At 50.5% G+C, this 20,495-nt stretch overlaps 2 protein-coding genes across 5 annotated transcripts; one reads left to right on the top strand and one right to left on the bottom strand.

The window, feature by feature from the left end:
- Positions 1-830: 830 nt before the first annotated feature.
- On the bottom strand, positions 831-15,833 carry SLC5A6 (solute carrier family 5 member 6). Of its 3 annotated transcripts, none has more exons than XM_067703445.1 (17): positions 15,715-15,833; positions 15,236-15,302; positions 10,985-11,529; positions 10,594-10,659; positions 10,215-10,266; positions 9,788-9,855; positions 9,302-9,456; positions 8,786-8,926; positions 8,461-8,590; positions 7,862-7,950; positions 7,340-7,452; positions 6,930-6,997; positions 6,434-6,520; positions 6,104-6,285; positions 5,785-5,888; positions 5,423-5,538; positions 831-5,028 (listed from the first exon to the last, which is right to left on the bottom strand). In XM_067703445.1, the coding sequence occupies exons 3-17, from the start codon at positions 11,375-11,377 to the stop codon at positions 4,876-4,878; spliced, it is 1,917 nt and encodes a 638-aa protein (XP_067559546.1). In that variant the 5' UTR covers positions 11,378-11,529; positions 15,236-15,302; positions 15,715-15,833; the 3' UTR covers positions 831-4,875. The 3 variants fall into 3 exon arrangements, with proteins under 3 accessions (XP_067559546.1, XP_067559545.1, XP_067559547.1); XM_067703444.1 differs by lacking the exon at positions 15,715-15,833 and adding an exon at positions 15,476-15,633; XM_067703446.1 differs by lacking the exons at positions 15,236-15,302; positions 15,715-15,833 and adding an exon at positions 15,476-15,634.
- A 13-nt stretch (positions 15,834-15,846) lies between these two features.
- On the top strand, positions 15,847-20,457 carry ATRAID (all-trans retinoic acid induced differentiation factor). 2 transcript variants are annotated; one of them, XM_067703456.1, is made up of 7 exons: positions 15,847-16,268; positions 16,951-17,072; positions 18,876-18,947; positions 19,181-19,252; positions 19,354-19,475; positions 19,799-19,896; positions 20,122-20,457. In XM_067703456.1, exons 1-7 carry the CDS (start codon positions 16,170-16,172, stop codon positions 20,224-20,226), a joined length of 690 nt encoding a protein of 229 aa, XP_067559557.1. In that variant the 5' UTR covers positions 15,847-16,169; the 3' UTR covers positions 20,227-20,457. The 2 variants fall into 2 exon arrangements, with proteins under 2 accessions (XP_067559557.1, XP_067559558.1); XM_067703457.1 differs by lacking the exon at positions 15,847-16,268 and adding an exon at positions 16,369-16,827.
- Positions 20,458-20,495: the final 38 nt, after the last annotated feature.

Raw genomic sequence — 20,495 nt, 5'->3', positions numbered from 1 at the left:
AATTAGCTTAGAGAATCTTAGCTCTTGGATTTTAGTTCCAGATTATATTAATTGTTTGAAAAATAATCCCTGCTTATTTAGATGTAACAATAAATATTATTGGTTAATTTGGTCATCATTCTCTCTAACAGTTGACGTCTGTTGACTTTATGTTCCCTTGTATATCTGAAAATGTCTTTATTTCATGCTCCATTTGTATTATGTTTTGATTAAGTGTAAAATTCTGGGTTGGTAAACATGTTTCTCGGACAATAAATCCAAAGAGTTTATTGCTCGGGAGCTAGAACCTCTGCCAATGGCTTAGTGAACACACAGGAATGGTTGGAAGGATTATTCTCTAACTGGCAAAAATAGTTAAATGGACCAAAGACCCCACCCACCCACCACCACCAGCCCTGCCATGAAGTCATCTGTTTTCTGCTTTGTCAGATGACGGGGAGCCAAGGCTGGCTGTTGGGACTGGAGGGTGATAGCCCTTTTGCTTCTCACAGGAAGGGGAACAGCCAGAAATGGCTTCTCAGAGGACATGACCGCTTTAGGAAAATAGAAAATGCATGGAGGCCTTGGAATTCTGGGACCATTGGTGGTGGGAAGTGGGAAAGAAACCCATTCCCTGTCTGAAAGCTGGGAAGGAAGCCTAGCACTACAGTGTTTTTAGCGGATTGCAACACATCAGTAGATCATACATGAAGTTGTGTATTTCCTACTAACAAGAACATTATCCTACATAACCACAACAGAAGCATCAAAGTCAGGAAGTTAATGTTACTTCCATCTAATACTCAGATCCTATTTAATTTTCAGCTATGGTCCCAATAATTACAAGCCAGTTATTTTATAGAATGTCTCTCAATTTTATTTTGTCTGATGTTTTCTTATGATTAGATTCAGGTTATACATTTCTGACAAGAGAATCACAGAAGTAATTACATGTTCTTCCCTTTGCATCTTATCAGGTGATGCATGACTGATTTATCCCATTACAGATGATGTTTATTTTGATCACTTAAGATGGTGTCTGCCAGGCTTCTCCACTACAGTTGTTTTTCCCTTGTAATTAAGTATTTTGTGCAGAGAGAAGTATTTGAAACTATATAAATATACCATACCTTATCTAATTTCCAACTTACTACTTTTATCAGGATGAATTCATGATTTCCTTTTTTCATTCAATAGCTTATAATCCATTACTATTATTTTAATGCTCAGAATGTTCCAGATTTGGCTAGTGAGAGTCCCTTCAAGCTAACTTCTGTGTCCTTTGATATGATCTTATCTTTCCTTGATAAGTTCTTTGCTTTCTGGTACAAGATGTTCCAGGCCTATCTTGTACTTTGGTCCCAGCCCTAGAATCAACTATTTCTCCAAGAAGCCTTGGGTTTTTGTTGTTGTTTTAGTGGAAAGTGGTATTTAGAATCCAAGATCTAGGCACAAAACACTTATTGCTATCACACTTCTGCTCCCAAACCCTCAGTGGACAGAGCTACTTCCCTCCCTGTTTATTTCTATATTTACGTAGATCTGTTGAAAACCATGAACACATGCGAATATCCCTTTCTCCGATCCACCACCACAGAGTTCATTCTTGCTTTCTCCCTTTCCATGCATGTAACACCCTTCTCCACTAGTGAGAAACGTGGCTCAGGTTATTCCTAATATACTTATTTGATTAATCTCTCAGCATGCAGTCAAAGCCCCAACACTCTCACATATATGCCCTCCTCATCCTACTCTGGCTCTGAGACTGTAATGGGCTGGCCCCTGTGTGGACGTCTTCATCTCCCCACCACTGGCTGCCTCTATGGCAAGTGACCCCCTCACCCTACTTGGACTGCCACCTGATGACAGATCTTCCTCCTGTATAGATGCCCTCCTCACTGCACTCGCACTCTAACAGCCCAGGGTGAGCTGCTTGCATGTGTTGCTCGCACCTGTAGATGCCTTCTTCATTCTTTTTTTTTTTGGCCGCACAGCATGTAGGATCTTAGTTCCCCGACTAGGGATCGAACCTGCATCCCCTGCCTTGGAAGCACGGAATCTAAACCTCTGGACTGCCAGGGAAGTCCCGCCGCCTTCACACACACACACACTGGCTCGGACAAGCCATGCTGAGCCACCTACCTTGTGGATGCACTCCTCATGCTGACACCCCACGTCAAGCTGCCCCCCCTCTTAGGCTCCCACCTCACTCACTCCAGCTGACAACCCGCACGTCTTTTCTCCTGTGAGGGCTCCTTTCTCTTTCTCCAACCCCACACCAGGCTCCCGACCCCCATGGACACTCTCCTCATCCAGCTTGGGCTCTGGCATTCAAGCTGGGCCACTCCTGTGCATGGCCTCCCTCCTTTCACTTGTGCTCTGACACCTAGCCCCCAGCATGAGTGCCTACCTTGCTCTGCTCCACATAATGGCTTAAGGACTGAATTATTCAAGGAGGGAAGGAAAAAGGAGAGCTCCAGAAATATTAGCTATACCCACAGACACTTTTTCATGAAATGTTTTAGTAACACAACGCAATATATCAGTATACTGGGTCATGCTGTGAAATACATTCTTACTGTGGGTCTCAAGAAAGGTTTGAAGGCCACTGACTTAGAAAGATTCTAGAACGATGGTACAGTAGCACCCCATTTAGTACATCGTTGTTCTCTGGACTGCTATCTCAGGAGAGACCCTGTCACCTGTGTGAGCACCCTATCAAAAAGGACACTGCTTCCAGGCAAGAGATGTGACTTTGGTGGGCTAATGGGAGTCACAGACCCGGGTTCTAGCTCTGCTTCAACCCTTCACTAGGCAAGCAATCCAGTTACCTTATACATTAAATATGCAGATGATATGGAACGTACTTCTCTCCCGAAGTATAAAATTAGGTAGCACATGAAAAGTGCTTTGAAAACTACAATAATTATCACAATAACTGGCATTTAAGGAATGCATCAGTCCTTTACACACAATATAATTTTGAATCTTTAACTGTGACATTCACACCTAATAGATGAAGTAACTGAAGTCAGTATTTGAACCCAGGTCTGTCCATTGGACTCCACCCTCAATCATTAAATGGTACTTTTAAAACTCTGCATGAAGATAAAAGTTACTGCGTTAGAGACAAAGGAACATCTATGTTCTGTTACAGAGTTTGAATTATATGGAGAATGAATGTTTTTTACCATTCCCCTTAAATATAATTCTTGTAAGTTCTGAGTCCTGTAGGGTCTCCCCTTTTTCTATGTAAATATAGCCAAAATGCAAGAATTTGAGACAAAAAGGGGCAACTCAAAGGCCAACGGTGGCACAGTCATTTCCTTAGCTCTAAGATGGCAGCCAAGGTAAGGCCCTTGAATGAAGTGGGTGATGGATAAATATGTTGAAGAATGAATAAATGAGAGCCCGGCTAGGTCTACAACTCTAGCAGCTGGCTGGGGTGGGGATGTGGGCTGAGCAGTGGCCCTCAGCCCCAAGGTGGGGGGCTGTCAAGAGGAGGGCAGACCTCAGGGCAGAGTCAACCTGGCATTTTCTGGGACTGGCCATGGCTGTGTGTGGGACTAAGTCTCTGCTGAGGGGCCTGGAGAGCTTTCCCAGAGCTGCTTCTGGGCAGTTGGATGGGGCCAAGCAGAGCTAGAGACCAGGTGTGGGTGGACAGGAGCAAAGTGTTCTTCACAAGACCATTAAAATCCACCTCGAATGTTCTATTTTTAAAAGCCAAACAGCAGCATTCTTCCTCCTGCCCCAAAGGGAACATCCCCAGAGCAGCAGTGACTGTACTGGTCGAGGACATGGTGGGTGGGACAGGGAACAGACTGAGCCACAGGGGAAGAGAAGCAGCAGAGGGAAAGTGTGCATCTTCCACCCCATAAGCACAATGCTACCCCCTGTAGACACATCAGCCACAGAGACCAGAAACCTCACCAAGCCATCACTGGTCCCCTGTGCCTCTCTCCTCAGCAGAGGAAGACCTGTGCATGGGAAGAGGGGCTCTTTATCTTTGCCAGGGATAGCACTAAGGTGGACAAGAGCAGGTGCAGACAGTACAGAAGCCCAAATTCTAGCCCAATAGCAGTTTTTACTCCCTAGGAACAAAGAAATGTGGGGAAGAAACTCCAAAAGGAAACAGCATGAATGACCAAATGCCACTAGGGTGGCGTGGCTCAGGAGTCAGGCGGATGGCACGCTCCACAGTGGACCTGGTCATGCCCTAGTTTCTTAAATTAACACTTTCCCCGTCTCCAAGTACCCATTACAGAGGTGGGGGGTGGGGCAGCGAGGAAAAGGGAACGCTTCCCTACTCTACACAAGGGAGATGAATATACCTGTATGCTCCGAGACACCTCTCAGGGACACCAAAACCTCCCTCTCAAGAATGGAGGTAGACAGATAATGAGAGGGGCCTGGGTATCACAGACAACCTGAAAGTAGTGCCACAGGGGCCCTCTGTGGCTGACAGAACGTGTGCTCCAAGGGGACTGCGAGGGAAGCAACAGCTGGCCGACGCAGCTGAGTTTTACGGGGAGATGGTCAATCTTGACAAAGTGGGTCCAGCACTGCTATTTCTATTCACTTCAAAGGAGCCTGATGATGCGGAATTAGAAGCCATTATCCTTTTGTCAGAGGATTCACCTCTATCCCTTTCTCTGGCAAAATCCTACCCTCTGCAAGCCTGGTTCTCTAGAGAACAGACTGGCAAGGAACAAGGAAAAACCCTGTCCTACTCTCACACCTCCCGTGACATGACAGCTTCTACTGCAGCACAAACTCCCAAGAACAAGGCCCTGTGGTGCGGGCGAGGTCATCCAGTCCTTGACCACCCCTGAGGATCACCAAGGAACTCATTCCTGTGTCACAGGGTGGTCTCTGGGGCTGGGTCCCGAGTCCAGATCACAGTGAGGTCTCCTGAACGATGAAGGTGGGGCTGATCCCCTGGTGGGCTGGGCCTTCCTCAGGCACATCCACGGCCTCCTTGTCTCTGCTGCCCCTCAGCATCCCGTTGCTCACCTTCTCCGGAAACACAGCCGTGTCCACAGAGAGATCCTGGGGAACACAGAGCAAAGGGAGTGGGTGGGGTGAACGTGAGGCAAAGGGAGGTGAAGGAACCTCCCCTTTCTCTTGCAGCAAAGGTGACCCTGCTTTGATCCTGGCTAGAAAGGAGGCCAACGAGGAGCAGGCCCGGGGATGAGCACGGGGCTGGGAGGACGGAGACGAAAGGCCAGCAGCTGCGGCCTCTCGGGCCGAGACCCTTCTGCCCACCAAGCCCCCGCTCCCCTGTGGGAAGGAGCCAGGCAGCTGCTGCGGGACAGTCCAGCTCAGGCCGATCAGCAGAGAAAGGGGGGCTGGGAGGAGAAAGAAAAGGGAGGCACAGGAACCCAGGAGGCCCGGCAGTAGCCTGAGAGGGAAGGGAGGGGCGATCTGACAACAGACGTGCTACCTGGCTGTGGGTTCTGCAGTGAAGTCGCTTCTGACAGGACATGGGCAGGAGGGCAACGAGTTTCGGCAACACTGGGTAAATGGTCCGAGGGTTCAGGGTCCGGCCCCGCATTCCGCCTGAAGACAAAGCGCTCCTGAGGCTCCTACTGTGTAACCAGGTCACTCCCGCAGCCCCCTGCTCACCCCCTTCTCTCAGGACTCTAAACCCCCAGTCCCCGCCCACCTCCTTGAGCTCCACCAAGAAGCGTGACTGTTCCAGGCACCCAGGAGCCCAGGATTCCCTGAGCTCCAGACTCCAGACCCCTGAGTGTCCTCCCTCAGCTGGTCCTTGTTTCCCTGTGCCCCCATGCCACAGCCCCTCACCACTGAGCAGACTGACAGCCAGGCCCACCACAATGACCGTGGTGGAGTTGTGAGCGCTGTACCATAAATACGACAGGGAATAGAGCCGCTGTAGCCCTGTGGGTCTGGGGAGAGCAGAGGGTGAGGACAATTAGCAATTCAGTGACAGGCATTCCACAGGCACCTGGCTCCACCCTCCTACACGGTCCTAGAATCCTGGGACCCAACACCCGACAGCTGGCCCAAGTCCTCTGGTGGCCATCCCTTAGCAAGGTCCCTGGAAAACCCCTCAGAAATGAGCTGTTCTCCGCAAGGAGAAAGAGAGTGAGCTCTGACTCACTTGGAGATAGTAGTCGAGGGCATCAGTGTGGCCATGGTGACAGCAGTCAGATTGCTGGGCAGGGAAAAGCTGGACCCATTAGAGGGAGTGGGCGCTCTGCCAGAGCCCAGGCTGCTCACTGTGCTCCCAATGCCGATCCAGAAGGCCATGATCAGTCCAGCCAACAGGCCCACGATGGCACCCTGCCCAGAGAAACGGCACACTCTCTTGTCTCAATGCCAGCCCCACCAAACCTTCGCGTAAGTTCCCAGCAGTCACGGCGAGAGCGCTGCCAAGTCGTTCCCCAGGTCCACCCCCGCACATGACCGTGGAGCCAGATGGGTCACTCACAGGAGGATTGGCACAAGGAAAGAACATCCCAAGGCAGAAGAGTCCGAGCAGCGGGCCCCCAACCATACCGAAGATGCTGATTGCTGCCTGCGGAGGACAGGGTTGAGACAAAGCAAAGAACACTCAGGCTCAGAGATCCCCAGTCTCACCAGCGTGGCACCGCTACCACCACTGCCTCAGAGCCCTACCTGTCAGATCTGTCCATCTGTTCTACCTGGAATCATCAGAACGCAGGATTCCAGAGGGCAGAAATGGTTAAGGGAATGTGCTCAGGCTTCTCCTGAGGCCGATCCTTAGATATCTCTCAGCCAACAATGACCCTGGGGCTTCTGGCTACTTGAGACTCTGTTCACAGCTAAAGGGAGCTCATCAAAGGGGAATCTCTGACACCTGCCCCTATGTCATTCCTTTCACAATAGCTGTCTTCTTCAATTTCTGGTTTCAATCAGCTCCTTTTCTCCCTTAAAAATTGCTTTCTTCCCTCCATAGTCATTACCTGCAGCACAGGTCCCATCTGGGAGGAAATATAGGCCATTCCCAGACAAAGCAGCCCATAGCCAAAGGCTGGGGAAAAAGAAAGGAGGAAACAAGCAGATGTGAGTTAACACAATAAAACAGGGAAAAGCAGAGCAAAGCTCCTTCCCCAGCCCAACTACTACCTCTGTGTCCCTGGAAACAGGGCACATTACCTCAGGCCCCACCTCCAGGTCTCTCCCACCCCGTCCTCACTCTTATGTGACTCAGAGACCTCCCCAGGAAATTCCCTGACATGTAAACAAGGTTGGTGCTTCATTGGGCAAGTGCTGAGCCCAGGCTAAAACTGGTGCTTCAAAGCAGATGGACAACAGTTCTTAGGGTGTGTCTTAGAAAGAACAAGGCTGAAGAGATGAGGAAGCATAATCCCACCGATGATTCTGGAAAGCATGGTGGCCCGGACTTCAGAGAAATGAGGGAACCAGGGTCGAATCAAGTCTTCCATTGTAACAGTTGCCAGTGAATTGAAAGCAGAGGATATGGTGCTGAAAGAAGAAAGAGAAAGACAAGTCCAGAAGCTGAGAAACGCAAAACAAGGGACCCCACTGAGGGACTAGCACCCTGAAGGCAGGCAAGGACGTGTGCAGCCCAAACACCATCCTGACAGTTGGCAGAAGAGGAAGAGGCCTGGGAGGCAGGGACACCTGGCCTTCTCTGAGTGGGGTACAGGTTTGGTTCAAGTAGATCAATTCCTGGTATCATAAAAGAATCCTTCACCAAAAAGGGGACTCTCCCAGGAGAGGATACACTCTGTCCCACACAGATGAGCTGCCCCTTGTCATTCACACAAGAACGAACACAATGAGAGACTCAGAGGGACCCCCGCTCCACCCATCACCTTGTGCCAAGGAGGGAACAGCTGTGTCAAGCCTGATGGAAAAGGTCAGAGTGTACCTTAGGGAGCCACTGAAGAGGCAGGCAACAAAGAGCCCAGGCAGGCCTGGCAGGCCTCTCAGGAGATCCATCACGAAGTACAGGACGAACTGCAGGCGGAGCAGAAACGCACAGCTCCCCTCAGAGAAGCCGCCCCAGGGCACGCCGCCCGCCCCTGCTTGTGTCAGGCAGCGTCTGGAGACTGCGCGCTAGCAAGGGGGCCAGGCACTGAGGGCAAGCCCACAGTAAGTGGAGAGAAAGCAGGCTCTGGAGAGAGAAGGACGCAGCCCACAGCCCAGCTCTGCCCCAGCGAGTGGTGTGGCTTGAGCATGCTGGCCGCCCCGCTGTGCGTCCTTCTCTCCTCTGTAAAATGAGGCTGTCGGGAGGCTCCCCACAGAGCAGGTGGTGCAGAGCGGTGAGTCAGTGAAGGTAGGTCCCCGCCTCAGTAGGGTGGGCACTGTGATTAGCTGGGGGCTGGGATCCTCACATGCTGGATTGCAGATTTCCAGAACAAGAAGGACCTTCCATCCATTTCCCACCCAGGGTGGGAGTCCCTCCTGCAGCCACCCAGACACTCCCCTTGGGGGGGTCCAGGAGGGGCGTCAGGGAGGCCTTCTCACCTGGTCAGGGGCTGCTTGAGTCTGCTGGGTGCTCATGGGATACTCCTGGTAGTAGGCGAACATGACCAGGCCAATGAGGCAGCCCATGCAGAGGACCACCTGCTGGCAAGGGAAGACGGCGTAGCAGGAGCTGCAAAAGAGACCAGTGCCAAGCAGGGAGACGGTGCTAGCAGGCACGTCCCCAAGCCCCAGAAAGCAACTCCACGTCCTGCCCAATGGGTGCGCATGTGCTCCAACATCCTGTCCCATCCCAACTGCCTCAGTGGAGCCGGGGCCCACACTTCCCCCAGCCTGTGCTCCCCGGTCTTCCTGGCCCTGCACTCACAGCACTGCAGCCTTCTCCGTGCGGGAACTGAGGTAGCGCTGCACCTGAGCCTGGTTCACTCCATACAAGGAGAGCATCATGAAGACACCCCCGAAGGCCAGCGTCCAGAAAGTGTGCCGCACAAAAGGGTCCGGATCCAGCCTGCCAGAGACACCAACATGTCACTGTTGCCCCAGAGACTCAGCCTTCCCCGCCCTCCTACAACAGGGGGCAGGGCAGAGAGATGGCTGCCAGGGCGAAGCTGGACTCAAGACAGGGCAGCAGGTTGGGTGGGGAGGGGGTGGCTCCATCCCTCCAACCATAGCCTCATCCCAGGTGCTAAAAACATCCTGACACTCAACCACCGGCCAGAACGCTGTGCTCACCCATCTCCACAGTGCCAGCCTCCCACTGGCCTCAGTGCTGCACTTCAACTTCCACAGCTTGCCCTCTGCTTACTACAGCCCTAAGCGCAGGCTCTAGATGGGCTCAGCTGTCAGGCACTATAGACCCCAGCCGGGGAAGGGGTGTACTTACTCGATTCCAGAGATAAGGCCATGCTGGGAAGCCACATCCCACACGTGCCCCAAACCGCCCACCTTGGCCGACCCCACAATGATAACCACCAGCTGCCCTAGGAACATCACCAGGGTCTGGAACACATCTGTCCAGATGACTGCCTTCAGTCCACCCTGCAGGGAAAAGACAGCACACCTGCCACAGCTGTCTACGAAGCCACACCACCAGCGAGGGCACCAGACAGCCGCCAGCGGTGTATAGCTGCTGAGATTCTGCCGACGTCACTCCCAGCCCACCCCCACCTTCATCCCCCACCCCCCACCATAAGCCCATCCCATCTCCTACATCCCATTTCACAGCACCCTAGAAGGTCATGCCCTCTCCTCACCTATATTCTTATCTCATCTACCACCCACCTATTGATCTTATGCCATCTTTTCCCTTTCCTCCCATCTCCCTCCCAATTTCACCTCTTCTCCCTCCCCTAAGACTAACTGCGCTTACCAGAGCAGTGTAGACGGTACAGACAATGCCTAGGGTCAGCACTGACAGCCAGAGATCAAAGCCAGTCACTGTAAACAGATAAAAGTCACATTCCTGTCTCCCGAGGAGGGTTTCCCAGCAGAGAAGCCAGAGAAGGCTTGGTAAGATATGAAGCATTTAGTCATTAAGGATGCTATAAATCATTTACCACAACGGAAAAAAAAAGTTTGCAAAGCTCCACCAAAAGGTGTTGATTAACCAATTCAGATGGGGCCTGGTAATGTTTGATTAGCTTTCCACCTCTAGTAGAGACCAGCCAAGGGCCCAGGCAGTGAAATAATACCCTGGTCAAGGTTGGATTCTTTTCTGCACACTCTCCTCTACCTGCCCCTCCCAAAGGTTCTTCCCAGCCTGCTGTGGCTGGGAGTCAGGGGCTGTGACTCCTCACCTGCATTGAGGGCCAGTGATGGTGCATAGAGGACAACCCCCATGTAGATTACCTGTCGGGTATGGAAAAGAGAATGTGAGGGGAAGAGGAAATGAGGGTGGGCAGAGAGAGGAGGAAAGATGGACCTCAGCTCCAATATCCCAATGGCCTCCCTTCACCTAGGCTCACCCCCCTCTCCCTTCTTCCAAAGTTTGGCTTGCTGCCACCATAGTATCTGCGCCGGAACTGGAAGGAATGGGAAGCAGGATGCCTCTGGGGGCTAGCAGGAATTTCAATCTTGCTAGTCTGAGAGCAAGGAAGGCTCCAGCTGCCTCAGCAAGCCTAAGTCCAGTTCCCCCTACCATGCATCAGGCTCAATTTCTATCCTCATTCCACTTACCATCTGGAAGATGAAGGTCACGGTCCCACAAACCCGCACAGCTTTATTGAACCGGAGCTCCAGGTACTAGGTAGGAGTAGATTTTTTTTTTTATAAAAAGGTACTTCTCTCCACTCCACCCCCAACAATTCACACAAAACTTCCCTCAAGAAACCTAGGAGCAGAGGAAATATCCAACTCGTATCCACTCTGGGCCCCACTCAGCACAGCACCCTTCTTCTCCCCCAACTCCCACCCCGCCCAACTTCAACCAGAGAGAACTTATAAACACACAATGTATTCCCTGTCACTCTCATCAGGCAAAGGAGATCCAGGGGCCCAGATCCCTAGGTGCCCTGTTCCTCCTCTCCACCCCTGACTCTGGGGGTCCTATGTGCTCCTCCCTACCTACCTCGTAGGCACTGGTGAGATGCAGGCGGTAGAAGATTGGGATGAAGACATGTGCTGGGATCAGCAGCCCCAGGAAATAGGAGCAGCCCAGGAACCAATACTGTGTCCCAAATCGGTAGATCTCGGACGGCACACCCAGGATGGCCACGGCTGACTGGAAGGTGGCCAGCAAGGACAGCGCCACAGGAAAGCAGCCCATTTTGCGGTCCGCCAACAGCAACTGGCCGATGGTATGTCGCCCCCAGCCACGATAGGCATGGTAGAGCCCAATGGCAAGGGAGAGGACCAGCAGCAGGACAAAGACCACATAGTCCACCAGGGAGAAGGTGGATGTGACCATGTTGGTGTCTGAGGCTGGGGGGAGGGGAGCGGAGGTGCTCACCGCCACACTCATACCCTCTCTGTGTCTGTGACCTGCAGCCACTTGCTGCTCCTGGGCTCTGGGCTGCCCCTTGGCTGGGCAGTGGCAGGCAAGTGGCTACAATCTGACTCCCAGCCACCGTCTCACCGTCCTCCTCCACCATCAAGTGACATTGTCCGGGTGAGCTGCAAAGAAAGCGGCTCTTAGTCAGGCCTACCCTGCCTTCATGGCCACCCACCCTTGGGCCTGTGCATCCCACACCCATCAGATTTGGGCCAGCCAGCTCCGTGGCAGCCCTTGAAGGTGTGGAGATACTGATATGGGTTTGGTAGGGCAGAGAGGGGAGGGAGGAAGCAGCAGACTGAGATGGCCAGGAGACAACTACTTGGCCAAGTCCTTTTTGGGTGTGCACAGCTGTGAAACTTAAGAACCTTCTTAGGTCTCCACCCTAGCAGTGAAAGAAAAACCAACTCTAGCCCATGGTTCTTCTCAGAATTCCCTGCCCCCACCTGCAGGCACAGACCCAGTCATTACAATGTACTAAGCCAGCAGAGCCCAGCCTGGCGCCACAAGCCAGCCGGGAGGAAGAAACAGAGACGAATGACAGCATGGCCTCCTCCACTCTCCCAGCCTCAGTACCTGCACCCCCGTGACCCTCAGTGTCACCGTCCGAACAGCAGCCCTTCTCAACACTGATCACCGGGGAGGCCACCTCCACGGCAGCGCCAAATTCCATTTCAGGCAACCCCAGGCCAACCACTCTGTTCTCCCAACACTACTTAATAAGGCCGGCCACCCACCTCTCAGCTCCTCCACCTATGACACCACAGTCAGTAGGAGATCCAGGAAGAGTGGTGCCTTTCAAAAGTGAGACAGGGGCCTCCCTGGTGGCGCAGTGGTTGAGAGTCCGCCTGCCGATGCAGGGGACACGGGTTCGTGCCCCGGTCCGGGAGGATCCCACGTGCCGCGGAGCGGCTGGGCCCGTGAGCCATGGCCGCTGGGCCTGCGCATCCGGAGCCTGTGCTCCACAGCGGGAGGGGCGGCGGCAGTGAGAGGCCCACATACCGCAAAACAAAACAACAACAACAACAACAACAAAAAAAGTGAGACGGCAACATGCTGGAGCCAGGGTTTCACAGTTACAATTACAGGGGCACTTTGGAAACAAGCAAAGCAGCCAGGGAGCTGCGGGCAAGAGAAAGTCAGGGAACGTGGTCCTTCCCTCGGGCGCAGACACCCACCTCAAGAAGCAATCCCTGCTCTGAATCAAAGCTGCCTGGAGAAGCTGTGTGTCTGCAGCTGGGCAGAGGCTGAGGATCTGGTCTGTAAGTGGCTGAGGTGAGGTGAGGAACTGGGAGTAGAGGGAAGCTCAGCAGCTATTTGTTCTGGACCCTTCAGGGAACCAATCGCTGTGGACCAAATGGCCCTATCACCCTACAGCCCCCAAACTCCAGCTCGGCCCTAGAGGCTCCAGAATGGGGAGCAGGGAGCTCACATTCAATAGCATTCTTAGATGGATTAGGCTTTCACTGTAAGTCACACTTGGCACTGTGTGCAAGGGGGAACTAGAAAAGAGTTGCTGAGAGATGGGAAAGTTGCTTTTCTAACTCCTGCACAAGAAATACTAATCCTCAAAGAATATACCTACATTATCCTCAGAACAAGGACCAAATCACAGTATGTCAAAACTTAAAGGAATCTTAAGAGATCACTATTGCAACTCCCTCATTTACCAACAAACACACTGAGGCCCATGAATTTAGATAACCTAACACGATGTTAGTTAACATTTTTTGAACACCTGTCATATAATCCAGCAGTGTGTTATGTACTTTATAAACGTTAACAATAATAAATAAGTAACCATACCTACCACTTTCAAAACACCATGTCTCAGGTTCTGTACTTTATATGACACTCTCTAGTTCCCTAGGGTTATACAGCATGATATAAAACAAGGGAGAAAAAACAATGCTGTCAGTAGGTATGACAGCTAATTCACCAGGAGCCCCTCCTTCACTGCTCCCAGAACAAGGGCTGGAGCAGAGTGTTAATTGCTGTCAGTCACTCCTGAAGCAAAGATTAAATTTCAACTAATCTAGAGAGAGATGAATATAAACTATGTCTTTTGTCCTTGTCCACTAGGAGAAAGATCAGCCTAGCTGTCTTCGGCTCTCCTACACTGCGTTCTTGGACAGATGTTGCCTGGCTGGCGAGATATGACCTCATGCAAACCAGTCCTGCACTCTGAACCTCCTGGAGCCAATGGAGAGGAAATCAGAGTTGGCAACTCTTGAATCACATGTTCTACTGAGTCACAAATGTTAGTCCCCAGAACAATGTTCCCAACAGGCCACTCGGGTTGAACCTAAAGAGGCCCTGGGCCCTTGTGCATTGCAACACCTTGAGTTTTCTCACTCCTCTTTGGCAAGTTTTTATTACTGTGAAAGTGGTGAAGGGAACTACCAGAGACTAAGGGGAGAAAAGATGCCTGCTGTGTGCACATAACACTGTGTAGAGGTAAAGCGTTAATGATACGGCTAGGCAGGTGGTTGGAGAAAGGAAAAAGGTCCAAGTATAGACAGGAAAACAGATGTACAGAAATGGAGACCCTCTACTGCTGGGGTAAGCTGGCAGGGTTCCTGTGGATTCTATTTGCATGAGATACAGAGAACTCTCTTGGATGGCTGAAGAGAGAGCCAGGCAAGACAGGAAAAACCTGACCCAGAAACAAAGGCTTCATTAGACATGATTCTAAGAACAGGATAGTGGCCTTCTAAAACTGCTACAGTGGGGACCTCCCTGGTGGTCCAGTGGTAAGACTCTGTGCTTCCACTGCAGGGGGCATGGGTTGGATCCCAGGTCGGGGAACTAAGATCCCACATGCCGTGTGGCGTGGCCAAACAACCACAACAGCAACACAGCAACAACCGTACACTGATCTAAACCCCATGGATTTGCATAAGAGGGGAGCCAAAAGTAAGAGATAACTTGTTTCACTAAAACTCTAACACACAGAGCACAAACAGCGGGCTGTGGGACTCTTTTAAAAAGTCCAAGATACACACAGACAAGAAAAAGAATCATCCTTCACCACCCTAACTCCACTCTCACTTTGGTCACAAAGTGAATTGCTTTGACTCCTGCAAAAGGCAAAGGTGCCACTGAAGGATAAACCTTCCCAAAAAGATGCCTTCAAAATCCATCTTTGTGGACTTCCCTGGCGGCGCAGTGGTTAAGAATCCGCCTGCCAATGCAGGGGATGCGGGTTCGAGCCCTAGGCCAATAAGATCCCACGTGCCACGGAGCCACGAAGCCCGTGCACCACAACTACTGAGCCTGTGCTCTAGAGCCCACGAGCCACAACTACCGAGCCCACGCGCCACAACTACTGAAGCCCGTGTGCCTACAGCCCGTGCTCCGCAATAAGAGAAGCCACTGCAATGAGAGGCCCCTGCTCTCCGCAACTAGAGAAAGCCTGCGCGCAGCAACAAAGACCCAATGCAGCCAAAAGTAAATAAAATAAAATAAATTAATTTAAAAAAATTGCATAGCTCCCAAGGAAATTACTAAAAAAAAAAAATCTGTCTTTGTGCCTGGAATTCCTCAAGCTCTGAAAGGCTTTAGGGGCTCTCATTAAAATGCTAGTAACTACTAAAGCCTTAGAAAATGTGCCAGCCCTCTGAAGGTAAATCCTTTCAGGAGATTCCAGACACCTGGGGGTAGGTGGAAGGGAAGCCAGGCTACTGAAGACGAGCTTTGGTTAGCTTTGATGAGCTTCTTCTAACCCTAACCAAAGCCAACACTCAGTCCCTCCCGGCACGGGGCTCGCTTGGCGCCCTTCGGTCAGGGCGCCGGGCCACCACGGGACAGCGCTCGTCTTTCCCTTACTTCCGTGGCCCAGCCAAGGCTAAGACGGTCCCGTGGTTCTTCCCGAAATCTGCATCGCTCCCTTTTTCTGGGAAGGCAAAGAAATGAGGAGTTAGGGAAGCATCTATCCCGCCCCTACCTCCTCGCCAGAACACAGGACGCCACGTGGTTTCAGGACTGAGCTGAAGGAGACAGGGTGCTCCGGCTCGTCCCTTCCCGACAGGGTTTGCCCTTCGCCCTTCGCTCCTCCATCACCCTTACCCTCTTTATTTCCTGGCTTCTCTCCTTCCCTCCACACGCGAGGCGGCAGGACTACTACCACCTCGTCGCCGGCACCTCCGATCTTCCCGGGCCCCCACTCTAGGGGCCGGCCCATTCCGCCCTTCACCTCTCCGCTCCTCCCCTCCCCTCCCCTCCTCGTCCCTTCCCACCCTGACGCCACTCTCCCGAGCCTCTGTGCTCCGGCCCACCCCCTGTCGGCCCGCCCCAGTCCGGCCCACCTGCCGGGTCTCCACACGTGGGTCCGGCAGCCGCCTGAGAGCCGGCCCCGCAGCGCCAAACCGGGTGACAGCGGGGTCCCGCCCCCTGCCCGCCCACGTCGCCGCGCCGCCATGTTTACTGAGGGCAAATGGATTAACCCCCAGCCGCTACGGATACGCGACTCCGGCTCCAAGCGCAAGGAACACGGGGCTGAGGGAGCAGTGACGGGGAGGCCTTCGCTTAAGGGGGAAAAGGAGAAGGGGGTGGTCAGTCCCCCGCGAACGAGGACTGGGGCACATAGAGAAGAGCGCTGACCTCCGCGACTAGCAGCGTCCCCTAGCCCTCCCCGGACCGACGGGCCCAACGGACTAGCCTGGCAGACTAGGCCACGCCCCGGCGAGGGCGTGACACGGTGGGAGGCGGGGCCACACGCGCAAGTCTCGCGATCAGCCAAGAAGGACAGAGGGAGCGGAAAATGGCCCTTCGCGGGCTCGACAGTCCTTTGACCGTGGTGCCCTGGGCTGCAGCCCTACTCCTCGTTCTGAGCGTGGAAAGGGCTTTGGCGCTACCCGAGGTACTGAAGCAAATTAAAGGTTGGGTTGAAACAGAGTTGCTTGCCGGCCCTCGGCTCTCCCCACTCCTCTGCTTCCGCGCAGCCCCGATTTCGTCCCTGGGGCCTCCCTAGACGTAGCCCATACAGCTCCCACTCCGAGTACTCAGGCCGCTGTCTCGCAGCGCCTTCTCCTTGCCGACGTCCAAAGACCTTCTAAATTTGACCTCCTTGCACCTTAAAATCGTTGAATAACTTTAAGTCGTTCTTTCTACAAACGAGACCTCTGGCCATTCTGCAAGCTTAACAGCGTACGAATGCCGTATATCGTGCGTTGGCAGGACTGTACTTTCTGTAATGCTTGATGAGTTCTTTGTGTACCTGCAGTCCTTTTACACCCGCCAAATCGGGGCTGGCAGATTGAGAAGTCATTGGAGAGGGCATAATATGTATGTCCGAATAGTGATTCTCAAAGATGAGGTCCTTCCCTGGACAAGATCTGGTACAGAAATTCTCTGGTGCGCTGTTTTGGCGCCTGGTTCCAAGGGGAAGAAATGCGTCTTCTAGTAAACCTGACATAAAGGTAGGACACGTCCATGCCCTGTGTTAGAGGATTTCTGGAGAGTGTACTGGCAGTTAACTTTTGATCCTTGTTTGTTTCTTGGCTTTTCTTTCTGGAGTCCTAACAGTTTTCTTTCTTCTGCAGATATGCATCCAGTGTCCAGGGAGTGTGCAAAATTTGTCAGAAGTGGCTCTTTATTGTAAGCAGACATCAGACCTAATGCTGCACGCCCGCTGCTGCCTGAATAGGAAGGGCACCATCCTGGGGTGAGGGAGGAGAAGACATCCCTGGATACTGGAAAAGAGTTCCCAAACCAAATTCTTCAAGGCTTGCCTGATTGGCTTTTGAGATAAATATTCGTGCCTGTTTTGGAGGCATCTAAACCATGAGTCTCAGACTTTTTAATCTGTTATAGCATTTTTGGCTAAGTAAACAACCCTGTGGTTCTTCCTGGTTGAAATGCATAAAAGTCATAATTTTTAGCATTTTTTTAAGCTTGTTTCTTTTGTTTATTGTCAACTCTTTGGCTTATTTACTGTGTGTCTGCATGAAATGACTCCTTTGGCCTGAAGGACACTATGGAATATGGTTTTCTTCCCCTTCTCATTAATTCATGTTTGTCTTTGATGCAAATTTCTCTTCTTGTCCCCTTATGCAGATTAGTCTCTGCATTGTTTTCCTCTTACACTCTTGAGAATCCACCTCTTATGGCTTCAACCATTATGCAGGTGTCTCCCAAAACTAGATCTCTTTTAGTTTCCTTTGACCTCTCTCCAAGCTCCAGATACATGTGGGTACCTCTAGGTTCCTGTTAAACATTTCCTCTTTCAGAGCACCCTCACTTCAGACTCAAAATGTCTCATGTCTTGCTTCCATTCTTCTCTTTCCCTCATCTGCCTAAATACTTCTTTATATTAAACTTTATGAAAACCAATTTTTTTCCCTTATTACTCTCTGGCTTTAAAATTAGACTTATAATTGTCTGTTGTCCTAGGATAAAGTTCAAACCAGAAACTACCATAGACTGGCCCAACCCACCTTTTCAGCATTACTTTCAATTATTTGTCCACCCAAACCCTTCATGAGGGTCTGGCAGCAGCCAGACTCTCCTACCTCCAAAAGCATTCCGCCTTTCTTTCTTTGTTCAAACCTCTCTCTTTACCTAAAATTGCCTTCCTCCACCAAATTAAAACATATCTGTCCTTTAATTCCAACATCTTTTGTGAATGTTCCCTACTACTAAAAACCAGAGTAATTTCTTTTTATTTTTTATTTCCTCTAATTCTTAGTGTCTGTACCACTCAAATTAATTTTATATACTGTTCATATTTTAATTTAATGTTGTTTTTATTTTTGGTGATGGTCTTGTTCCCCTACTACATTGTAAGCCACTTGCAAGCTAAGATACTGAATGTTATTTTTAATTCTCCGAAATTTTGCAGTTAGTAGGCACTCAGTAAATATTTGTAGAATAAAGGAACAGACAGCAATAGATACTGAATAAAAAATAGTGTGGCATGGACCTTAATATCCAGTAGTTTACATCCATCCAATCTGTGGTAGGAAATGCACTTGGAAAAAACTTTCATTTATGTGACTTGAATTTTTTTCCCATATGATGGCCTTTTGTGGATCTGAGAATCATAATATTACAATGTGAGTGAGTTTCACTAATCCTGACAAGAAACAAATTTCTTTCAATATATGCACAGATGCATAGATATACTGATAAGAATGGTACTGTCCGGTGGAACTTTCTGCCACAATGAAAATGTTCTGTATCGGTACCTTCCAATACAGTAGCCACTAACCACCTTAGTGGTTACTGAACACTTGAAATGTGGCTAGTGCAAATGAAAGACTGAATTTTTTAAATTTAAATTAAGTAGCTGCATGTTGCTAGTGGTGACTTAATTGGACAATGCAGGATTAAAACATCTACCAGAGTACCTAGGTTGTGGCCGCGACACAGCTGTGTTCAATTAATATTAGCTGATAAGGGGGTTGTATTAGCTTACCTTGGATGAAGGGGAGAGACACACAGTTTTGCTGATTACCTATTTCCTCAGGCTGGATCTCCAGAACTGCTCTCTGAAGGACCCCGGTCCATACTTTCCTCAGGCGCGTACTGCTATCATCATGTAAGTCGTTAATTATCCTTCCCAAAAGGTGATTATGGCAAAGGGTTGATGGGAAAGTCTTTGAGGATGGACTCCTAAAAGGATGTTTAAATATTGTCTACATTTGGACAACTCAGAATGAGAACTGGATTACCAGTCCAGAAACACACTGGATTACCAGTCACACACATTCATGTGTGAATGGAAGTAAGGTGCTTTCCTAGAGCACAGTGCTAACAGTGTGTGCTTTGCAGAGACCTGCAGGCAAACTCCCTCCAGGGTGACTTGGCCAACACCTTCCGTGGCTTTACCCAGCTCCAGACTCTGTGAGTAAGAGGTGTGGGGTGTGGGAGAGAACCAAAGAGAGGCAGTGCTGTGAACTCAGCAACTTCAGGCTGCATATTGTGACTGCCTGTGTTGTGTTCAGGATACTGCCACAAGATGTCAACTGTCCTGGAGGTATTAATGCTTGGAAAACTATCACTTCTTATATAAACAACCAAACCTGCCAAGAACAAAGGAACCTTTGCAACAGCACTGGGGACCCAGGTATGTTGTCTCACCTCCACCCCTCCAGAAACTGCCCTTCCTCTCTTGTATTCTCCGATTTAGATCAGAAAGACAGTAAAGTTGCTTAAGTTTCTTTTGTTTGGGTTTCTGAAGCTTTAACCCCTCGGAGAGAAAAGGTCTTAACCTTTTGTTAATATTTTTAAAATAATTTTATGATGATGATGACAATGTTCTGATTATCTGTAATCTTTCCTCGCTACCTTTGACCTAGAAACAGTTGAGAGAATCTAAGTTGAAGGAGATATTTGGGAAACATACCTAATGAAATCCAGTGATGTTCTCTGTTTTTCTCTGGCTCCCAGAAATGTGTCCTGAGAATGGATCTTGTGCACCTGATGGTCCAGGTCGCTTGCAGTGTGTTTGTGCTGAAGGCTTCCATGGCTACAAGTGTATGCGCCAGGTGAGGAATTAGGTCTTCTAATTAGGGATAAGAGAAATGCATAGAGTAAGTACCTCTCTGAAAGAAGAGCCATAAGACCAGGAGCTGATGCAAATCACCTAGAGAAGGAAACTATAAGAGAATTGCCCTGGGTGAGGGGACAGGTATGCTAGGAAAGAACTGGGTGTTAGGTTGTAAGCCCTTGGTGTAACCCTGTGTGAAGTTTTTTTGGTCTGTTATTCACAGGGCTCCTTCTCACTGCTCATGTTCTTTGGTATTCTGGGATCCACCACATTATCCATCTCCACCCTCCTTTGGGGGACTCAACGTCGAAAAGCCAAGGCTTCATGAACCACATAGGTCTTCCTACTGACTAAAGATCATCCCCATCATAGTCCAGCCAGGGAGATTTGCTTCCTAGACATCATTGGTCAGCGGATCCTCCCTCCCAAGGCAGAGGCCGCCGTCGGAAGGAGGATGGAAATTTGCACAACCCTGGGTGTTGTAGACCCAGTCCAGGAGTGGACTAGTACCGGTTCCCATTTGTGCTGTTGACCATAATAAACAGTTTTTCTTTTTTTCTTTTTCGTCTCTTGGTTGGCGTGGTAAAGGATACTTTG

Source organism: Pseudorca crassidens, chromosome 14 (assembly GCF_039906515.1).
Source record: "Pseudorca crassidens isolate mPseCra1 chromosome 14, mPseCra1.hap1, whole genome shotgun sequence".
In the NCBI taxonomy this organism is placed as follows: Eukaryota; Metazoa; Chordata; class Mammalia; order Artiodactyla; family Delphinidae; genus Pseudorca; species Pseudorca crassidens.
Note: the sequence above shows the minus strand (reverse complement) of the source record. Positions and strands in the feature narration are given on the sequence as shown.

What these genes read in the sequence shown, in the direction of transcription:
- SLC5A6 (XM_067703445.1), bottom strand. Translation starts at nt 11,377, where the DNA reads ATGAGTGTGGCGGTGAGCACCTCCGCTCCCCTCCCCCCAGCCTCAGAC. An exon ending in CATGCTTTCCAGAATCATCG is followed by an intron (nt 6,998 to 7,339) that starts GTGGGATTATGC and finishes CTTTTTCCCCAG; the next exon opens with CCTTTGGCTATGGGCTGCTT. An exon ending in CCCTCGACTACTATCTCCAA is followed by an intron (nt 5,889 to 6,103) that starts GTGAGTCAGAGC and finishes TGCTCTCCCCAG; the next exon opens with ACCCACAGGGCTACAGCGGC.
- ATRAID (XM_067703457.1), top strand. Translation starts at nt 16,720, where the DNA reads ATGAGGTCCTTCCCTGGACAAGATCTGGTACAGAAATTCTCTGGTGCG. An exon ending in AGGAAGGGCACCATCCTGGG is followed by an intron (nt 17,073 to 18,875) that starts GTGAGGGAGGAG and finishes CTATTTCCTCAG; the next exon opens with GCTGGATCTCCAGAACTGCT. An exon ending in GCGCGTACTGCTATCATCAT is followed by an intron (nt 18,948 to 19,180) that starts GTAAGTCGTTAA and finishes TGTGCTTTGCAG; the next exon opens with AGACCTGCAGGCAAACTCCC.